This window comes from Arachis ipaensis, chromosome B08 (assembly GCF_000816755.2).
Source record: "Arachis ipaensis cultivar K30076 chromosome B08, Araip1.1, whole genome shotgun sequence".
Taxonomy (NCBI): domain Eukaryota; kingdom Viridiplantae; phylum Streptophyta; class Magnoliopsida; order Fabales; family Fabaceae; genus Arachis; species Arachis ipaensis.
In genome coordinates this window covers 36,953,819-36,963,729 of record NC_029792.2, presented here as the reverse complement: position 1 = coordinate 36,963,729, position 9,911 = coordinate 36,953,819, and the positions used below count along the sequence as shown (strand labels likewise).

The window sequence follows — 9,911 nt, the reverse complement described above, 5'->3', positions numbered from 1 at the left end:
TGAATTCGCCAGGAGCTTTATGGCACAGGTACGGAGAAGACCACCACACGCACCCAAGCTGCCCGGTTGAAAGACAGAACCATCCACGTGAGCTTTGTCCATCCCTCTTCTGCTCATAAGGGGTTGTTGATATATATAACTCAATATTCATGTCAAATGAACTCCCTTGCCACGCTTATTTTTCTGCTCTGCAAAGTTAACTGAATAGCTCAACACTTTCTTTGTCGTGAGAACAAAGGAGATGGCAATGAAGAGATCTCTCTCTCTCTCTCTCTCTCTCTCTCTCTCTCTCTCTCTCTCTGTATTCGCTTACCCATGATGTTTAATCTCTTTGACATCATTCCTGTTTTTCTATTTTCTTTGATGGTCGTTGAGCCTTTTGAGAATATACGGTTGGAGGTTTGGCTCTGCAATTTCCCTGGTGCACGCATTGTGCTTGATAAAATGCCAGACTGTGGTTGTGTTTAGTTGGAGTCAAAATCGTCACTTTGGGATAATATGTATATTCCTTTAGGGTAACTTGCACTGACCACTTAAAAGGATATTAACATGGCATCCCTTTATATGTAAAAGTGGCACCATGAGATTTAAGTTATATGGCACTTGATATCCTTGTATTTATAAAGGCTGGTGCATACCTTATTTGTAAATTTGAGATTAGGGAGGTCAGTGTAGACATGATAAATCAAGGGGTTTTGTCTATAACATTCAACTTGGATACTACTAATAGGCTTTACTGTAACAGTTGCTTGCACAATTTGAATCTTATTGGTAAAAATTGCAGGTCTTACATTTCTTGGATAGTAGGCATAAGATGCACCATGAAGCCGTAAACTTCTGTCAAGCAATTGTAAAGAAAAAGTCAGTGCCATGGAAAGCTGTCGTCCGCAATAATTTGTCTGAGCCTATTAAAGATGTGGACATGGTTGTTACAGTTGGTGGTGATGGAACCCTTTTGGAGGCCAGTCATTATATGGATGACACGATTCCTGTTCTTGGAGTGAATTCTGACCCTACACGGATTGATGAGGTTAATGTACATGTAGTTTGTTTTAAGGTGGAATCACATGCAATTGTCTTTATATGAAGTTAGTAGTCAAGAACTCTTAGATGACAATTTAGTCAAACATGTCAAATCATCTAATGGTTTTCAACTATTTACTTCACATTAAAAAAGCTACACGTGAGTCTTCACCTTGTTCTAATATTGATATATTGGCTTTAGAATTATACATATAGAAGTGAGAAAATATTGTCTCACAAGGATTTTGGTCACCAGTTAGGCAATTACCAAATACACTACCTTGATACTAATTAGACTATGAAAACTTAGGATTAAAGGAGGCTTTAGTGAAAATTAATAAAATTACTAGAAAAACAAAAGTTTGATTATATATTTTTGGTTCTTTAATAAACATGAAAAGCTAAGAACTAGAAAAGTAGGCAAATTTCAAAGAGAGCTAGGGTTCCAATAACTTTCTAATGAAATGATGAATTCCTAATTAGTCAAGTTCTATTTCATAATTGATGGTTAATTTCCCTAATTTATGTAACACCTGATTCTTTGGTATGTTAGTTCTCTTTTAGCTAAATGAAACTCTCTAATCCCTTAACCATATTTCATCTAGAAAAGCTTTATCAAGTATCAAGGAAATTTCCAACAACCACATAATCATCATCTACTCCAGGATAAATGTCAAATTATGGTGGTCATCATATAAACAAGCACACATACGAATTTCCCAATTCTATATGTGAACCGTAGATACACTTTTAGTGGCCATTTCACAAGAGTGTGAAGAATTATGATAAACACTCAATTAATGGAAATAGAAATTTGCATTAAGTGAAAAAAAAAATCAAAGTAATATCACCAATTCACCATCTTCATCCTAGCTATGGAAATTAAGTTGTACATTGTTAAAGAAAAGTCAAAACAAGAGAAAGAGAAGAAGAAATTAGCAAATTCCAACACCTCATTGTTTGCAATTTGACAAAATGAAGTTTCCAATCCACTTGAGGTTGATGTTTTCTCTTTTTTACCCTCTCTGGATTGTTCTAGCTCCTAGGTCTATCCAAGAATGACCTAATTTATGAAGTTAGTTATTTAGAGTATAGAGCATGTATGTAGAAACAAGATTAGTTTGTAGTGGATGATCTGGTATTGGTCCATCATTGACACACAAAATGATACAAAGTTGCAGTAGATGCCTTGACATTAGGTTTGCTCCAGCATTCATGTACAATAGAGCTCTTCAAGATTCAATTTCCAAGTTTCTTCTTTCATTCTTACAATTTGTAAATAGTTAACAAAACACTAAAATTAGTGCACTCATTTTGACACATGAAAATTTACGAACTTTGATTCCAAAACTTAATATATTTTGGTCATATTTCACTTACAATAGGTGGAAAAGTTCAGCAGTGAGTTTGACGCTACCAGAAGCACTGGCCATCTTTGCGCTGCAACTGTTGAAAACTTTGAGCAAGTAAGATTAGCTATACCTTTGGAGTAAAATACTAGCGCAATGTTTTTTTTCTTCCTTTCTGTTCCTTTTGATGATTCTATTGTCATATTAGATAATGATGAAATGATCCTTTATTGATGAACTGCTTCAATGCAAATCAATCTATCAGAGGAAAGAACTATAAACTTCAATTTTTCTTCTGGCCACCTCCATCATTCCATCAGTTTCAATGCACCATGAAACAATAGATATAATCATCTTAGCTGCTTTTGATTTCATTGTTAAAAAATTCAGGTTTTAGATGGCATACTTGAAGGTCAAATTGTTCCTTCCAAGTTAACGAGGATAATGACATCTGTGAATGCACATCAGTTATCAACTTTTGCTCTGAATGATATCTTGGTTGCGCATCCTTGTCCGGCATCACTTTCTAGGTTCTCTTTCAGGTAAAGCTTGTATTTACTTCCTTATTCTAATCTCAAAGCATTAATTCTTTGGCTCCCAGCCCCAACAAAAGAAAAAAAAAGGGGGGACGGAAAGAGAATAATTTTAAAAAAAAGCCAAAAGAAGTCAATTACGCATGTACATTTGCAGTATAAAAAAGGACGATCAGTTCTGTTCACCACGAGTTAACTGTAGATCAAGTGGTCTAAGAGTCTCAACGGCTGCCGGTTCAACAGCAGCAATGCATTCGGCCGGAGGATTTCCAATGCACATTTTATCACAGGATCTTCAGTACATGGTAAGGGAGCCGATTTCACATGGGGCTGTGTCCAACTTCATGCATGGATTGGTTGAACATGACCAGAAAATGGACACTACATGGTCTAGTAGAAGAGGTGTGATATATATTGACGGTTCTCATGTCAATTATTCCATAAAGAATGGGGATTTCATTCAGATATCTTCTAAAGCACCAGTTCTGAAAATTTTCTTGCCTCATCAACTGTTACAATTGAAAAATGCTTGAAGTTAATTCACAACATGCCGTCATCAGCAGAAGGGTATTCTAATGTCAGAGGACAGAGCAACATCCCATTCCCTCATAGTAGTTGTGCTACAAATGCAACTTAGAATCTCATCCCCATATACGTGCCCCGAAGATGAAAAAGTTTCTTGATGTATAATTGAATATATCACTTGATAAGCTCCAATGGCCCAATGGGGAGTATTTTCTTGAGGGGGGAGTTTCGAGGTTCATCAGATATACCTGTCTTTCTGGAGGAACAAAGATTCTAGTTATACACTTGTACACACACCCCACCTTGTGGCACAATGAGAAATAACAGGCCTTTAAGATATTGTATTGGTCTAAAATATTTTGGTGCTAAGAGTCTAGGAACAGAAACACTGCTTTTGGAATCCATTAGATGAGCAAATATGCCAGTCCCCTATTGGTTTGATTGTATGCTATGCCTGTAATTTTTTGTTACATTCTTTTTCAATGGTTAGATACAGTTTAAAGTTCAGATAAAAATTAGGTTCTCTAATGATTTTCATCTATCAATATATGTTTGCATGTGTTGTTGTTAAGTATCTAAGGACCTTAAAAGCTAGCTGTTAAGGGGGAAGAACCACTCTCCTTATATACAACATCAAGCATCCCATACTAATACCCAAGTCCCTAACAATACACCGGCCCTGGAGAGCCGACGTCCACGGCGGCTTCACTCTATCAACACTGACCCAACAGTAGCCACTTTGCTACGGTCTATCAGTAAGGAAAGTGGAAAACCACACCTTAAAAGCTAGCTGTTAAGGAAGAAGAACCACTCTCCTTATATACAATATCAAGCATCCCATACTACTCGATGTGAGACTTTGAGCACCCATAATACCCAAGTCCCTAACAGTTGTCAATTCATGAAAACTTAAAAAGTTTAACAGCATTTTCTTGTGATGAATTTTTTCTGATTTAATTATTTGCATACTGTTGCCTTGATTGGCATAGTTCAAATGCCAATTTTTATTTATTTATTTATTTTGGATCATAAATCACTCACTCTACATACTGAGACACACATAGGAACCCAGTTTGGTTCTTCTCAGAGGCAACCTACGTGCCAGGATGCGAAGCGCCTCCAGCCACAAATGCCAAAATTGATATTGAAATGAAATGCTTAGCCCAAGATAACGTCAGGTCTTGGCCCAAAGAATTTTAAGTTTAAAACAAAACAAAGAAGCTTGCTTTTGATTAGAGACAGAACACATTTTTGTTTATGGTAACAAAAATAATTTTTTTCCCCTCACGGCATCTCTGCATCTCTTAACTTAGCAACTTAAAGACTAATATAACGGATATTTAAAGGTTTGTCATTAAAGAATGAGTTGTCGCTGCAGGCACAATATAAGATTCGAACCCTCAACACTTACTTAAACAGATTTGTGAGCTAACTACTAAACTAATCTAAATTAATAAAAATAAAAGTAATTTTCATTTTTATCAATGTTAATGTGCTTAGAAAATAATCTGCCATTAAAAATAATATTATTCATATATGGAATGAAGACAATTCAACCCAAAAATCTACTGAGTAGCGACCAACCTTACAACTTGACCCAATAGTAATGAGTTCAAGCCGTCTGACCTCTACGGATCGGACCAATTAAGATACAAGTTCTCACCACTTGTATTTGACTAGATTTAGGGAGCAAGTCAAACACTCTCCCATTATTTCGGTTATCAGCACTCCAGGGATAACCACCCCATGAGAGAATAACTTCTCATATAATAAGGGAAATAATTATCTATTACCATCTAAAATTATTCTCAAAGGATAATTTGGTCACATCTACAATTTTATAAATATTCCAACACTTAAGTATTTTTCTAATCTAATTCTATACTAAAATTGCTAAAACTTTTGCTAACTTAACCACTTGATTTCAAGTAACTTCTCAAAATAAATTATTTGTTTTGTAAAAATATATATGTAGTCCATTTGAAAATTTAAAAAGGGCAATGTACTTAAATAAATAAAATGAGAAAATTCTTTATGTGATTGCAACATTTGGATTACGTAAGTGTGAGTATCTTGTTTTGTTTTGTTTATTATGTAAATCGTGGGAGCTAATCACGATTTCAATATGTTCATAAACCGTGGGAATCTTGGACGGATTTCAGCTGAAAAACTGAGCATAAACCGTGGCTGCTCACCATGGATTATAAAGGAAAATAGGTAGCCATAAATCGTGACTCTCACCACGGTTTATGAAGAAAAAAGCTCTAAACATGAAACCTCCCGGCATCCCTGCCTACCACGGTTTATGCATAGAGAAGTAACACATAATCTGTGGATAGTCATCGTGGACAGCATTTGTACCAAACCAAAATTATTAACTTATATGGTTTAGGGCTCACTAGATACTCTGTGATATACTGTACTGTATTCTAACTTGCAATTCGGTCTCAACTTTTAACAAACATAAATAGAGAATTCATTATATGCATGCATGCATTTTTTTAAAAATGATATTATAAATAATAAATTAAATTTTTTATTTATAATATTATTTAATTGATATATATCTAACTTTTTCTTCTTCATTCTTTTTACTATTTCAACTCTTAGAATTTACAATTATCTTTTACTCTTTTTATTCTTCGGTAATTATTTATTGACTATCCTGATGTTTATACTTATTTTCACATAATATTTTATGTACATGTTCATTCACATAAGATTTTTGAATTTTTTTTAGTTATTTTTAAAGTATTATTCATTTTTTAAGTGTAACTAAAATTAATAATTTAATATAGCCGGTACATGCGAACTTTGTCCTCCATGGCTCCACCACCCAAATGTCACCAAAACCTTCAAACCTTCAAACCTCTCCCTCAAACTCTCTCAACCACTAAGGTGCAACAATTTTGGTTTGGCACAAATGCTATCCGTGATGATGACTATCCACGGATTATGTGTTACTTCTCTATGCATAAACCATGGTAAGCAGGGAGGGTTTATGTTCAGAGCTTTTTTTTTTCATAAACCGTGGTGACCAAGCACGATTTATGGCTACCTATTTTCCTTCATAATCCGTGGTGAGCAGCCACGGTTTATGCTCAAAGTTTTCCAGCTGAAATCCGTCCAACGCTCTCACGGTTTATGAATATATTGAAACCGTAGTTAGCTCCCACGGTTTACATAGTAAACAAAACAAGACACACATGTAAAGAGTTTTCAAATGTTACAATCAGATAAAGGATTCTCTCATTTTATTTATTTAAGTAAGTTGCCCATTTAAAAAATAGTTTTTATTTTATTACCAATGATTATTCAAATCTCAGCTATTTATACACAATAAAATAGTGTTATTTTCTAGTTGACAAAGCACGCAATACTTTTTAATTTTTATTTAGCAATAAGTGTTTAATAATGAAACTTTCATCCATAGAAAGAAATGAAAAAGAAATTTTGATCTCCCAACATCTATTTCTCTCTCTCTCTCTCCACTATGTTTTCCCTATATATTTTTAATTTTCTCAATCCATATGGTTTTAGAATAAAATATAAAATTTTTTGGTGCATAGTAAAATAGAATATGATAATACAATAATAAAAATTGAAAAAAACCCTAAATATTTTAGTAATCTTTTTATTCTTTCAAATATTTTTCATTAAAAAAATTATTCAAGATACACTCTGATACTAAATACAAGTTCTTCAAATTAAGATTTAAATTTAGTTTAGATTCATAAATTTAGTCTTTATCAATTTTAATGAGACATCTTTTATACTAAATAATTTTTATTAGAAGTAACCTTATAAAAAGCACAATTGAACACTAAACACAAGTACCATTCTAAGAGTGATTCATGATTCATCTCATTGTAGCCTCTATTGTTAGACCTAACACAACCTCTATTGATTTTTTAAAATACAATTGATTTAACTTGTTTCTTCTTTTTGTGGTACAAAATATGTTTATATTGATTTAACCATCTAAAGATTGATTGAATTTTCACAATCAATGTAAGAAAAATATCCATCTCTTGATCCAATACACTCCATTCGTTGAGATTCAACTTTTGAACAACTGTTATTTCCCTCCCTTTTGCCTAAAACTATGGTGTATCTCATCTCATGCTACAAAATATCCCACTAATGCCAGAAACTCATTTTCATTTCCCCTGCTTTTGCCTAATCCATGGGGCCTCACTTCACGCCTTGGAGATCACTCTCAACCCTTATTCCATTTTCTTTAAGGGACAACACTTCATAAATGCATATAACTTAACACTATGCCATCTCATTTTGCTTGCATAACTGAGAACATCTCACAAAATCAGTGGAATATGTATTCTCATTCACTCATCAAAGAAACATGAAGAAAATAAATGGGGGAAATTTTTTCAGAAATAGAGTGAAAGGAAAGCAGTTTGTTATCCAGAGACATTATTTGCTATATCATAGACTAATAACTCTATTGACCATTTTAGACTTACATTCAATAATTTATAAAATATGCATAAATTTAAGTACCATTCTCTTTCAATAATTTGATGGAATATTTACGTATAACATTTTTCATATTATAAATAACCGTATTGTTACAGTGAATCATGATTAAAGAGACCAACATTCAAGTATTCCAACTGTAATAATATGAAGCTCAACATCTAGCACTATGTATCCCATGATAAAATCAAACTGTGCGCAAGACAGATCCCATTCGACTAGAAACTCAATCTGAACTCCAACTATATTTCGCTGGGTTCAAATTTTTTATGTTTACATGGTGTCGATTTTGAGTTGAGTTTGAATTATGTTTTTCATGCCTTATTAATTTGTTGTATAAAATTATTATAATAAATATATGTCTAATTGACTTGATTTAACAACAGTTTTAAAAATTGGACTGAATTGATCAATTCAACCGGATTAACCGAAAACCAACAATTAAATTCATCCCTTTTAGGATAAATACTAATTATTAATGAATTGGTAAAAAAAATTAGAAAAATCGATTAAAAAATCGATAAACAGGTCAAAATGGAAAATTCATGGCACCTTCTTGACTCTCTGCCATTAATAATAGTTTTCCGAGTCCAAAAGGTAAAGTAAATATAGAACATCATTTTAATGAGAGATGAGAGATGAGACATGAGACATGAGATGAGAGATGAGACATGAGAGATCTTGGTTCCTCCTCCATAATTCACACCAATGATATCTCTCCAAATCTCCGTATCTCCACCTAATACTACATTTTTATTCTCATTAAGCGAATTTAATCGATCTCTCCTGCATTCAATGTACAAATCCTTATATTCGGTTTCATCATTAAGTGGTTTCTATTTCTATTTTCTAACATTAGAAATTAGAACCCATTGTGTAGTATTATATATATGCAGGGTTTACAACTTTAAATGGCAATGAAATGAAATATTCTATCAATATTTCTTATCTCTTTCTACCCTTGCTTATTTTCATTTATAGAAAATTAGTGGTTATAAAGATATTATGGGACTTTAAAAATTGGACACTAAATAATAATTAGTTTCACACAATTCTCTTAAATTAGTGATGTTAATTTTTAAAATTTATTTTGTTTTATAAATAAACGTCCATTTAGTAATAAGTTATGTAATATTTTCTTTTTCTAGCTATACACCTTATTAATACTAATTTACCTTAGAACATGTGATAAGAGACAATAAATGAACAAAATAATTATAGAGAGAACTTTCATCTTAAAAGGCTTTTAGTCTTTTTATATAATATTCGTCATTTCTCTCGATTTGTAATTTAATATACAATTTATAAAATTAATAGGTTCTATTAGGTTAGTTATATCTTCTGTATTATTAACAATTTCCATGAAAGATATTAAAATGATGTCTTTGAGTAGTTATATTTATTTAGAAACTATGCAAATAATTTTCTTCAATTTTGTTGTTAATAATTACGATATTAAGATAAAACATATATTTTTTTTTTATTTTGCTGACACAGTCTACAAAATTATTTTATTATGAAAGATTTTGTCATTTTAATGACTAATTAATTAGTAAAAATTTATGTGAATCAAATGCATAAGTATATACCATTATGTAATAACTATTTTTAGTGTATATAAAACATTATATATAAAATAAGATTTGACTTTTATCTATACAATCAGTATGAAAAATTAAAGGAAATTATGATTGCTTATGGTCCTCTATTAACACCAATGTATGTTTACTATGAAAAGTTTTGTGAATTAAGTTTTTCTTTTTTCTTTTTTTTAAATGTTCATTTATCCTTCTTTCTCTCCATCTCTCTTTTTCTTATTAACTGAAAAAGATATATATTTAAATTTTTAATTAGTTGATCGTTTAGTTGATTTAAATCATTCTCTAGCTAGTTGAATCAAATAATTTGACTTCAGTGTAACAAAAAAAAAGAAAAAATATGACTTCAACTTGAGATCGTTAAAACAATAAAAAAAAAAACGAAT

At 32.0% G+C, this 9,911-nt stretch overlaps 1 protein-coding gene across 2 annotated transcripts; it reads left to right on the top strand.

Annotated features, from left to right (window-relative positions):
- LOC107613336 (NADH kinase) lies at nucleotides 278-3,975 on the top strand. Of its 2 annotated transcripts, none has more exons than XM_016315295.2 (4): nucleotides 278-1,030; nucleotides 2,409-2,489; nucleotides 2,763-2,914; nucleotides 3,108-3,975. In XM_016315295.2, exons 1-4 carry the CDS (start codon nucleotides 815-817, stop codon nucleotides 3,436-3,438), a joined length of 780 nt encoding a protein of 259 aa, XP_016170781.1. In that variant the 5' UTR covers nucleotides 278-814; the 3' UTR covers nucleotides 3,439-3,975. The 2 variants fall into 2 exon arrangements, with proteins under 2 accessions (XP_016170781.1, XP_016170780.1); XM_016315294.2 differs by having other exon boundaries at nucleotides 283-1,030; nucleotides 3,063-3,975.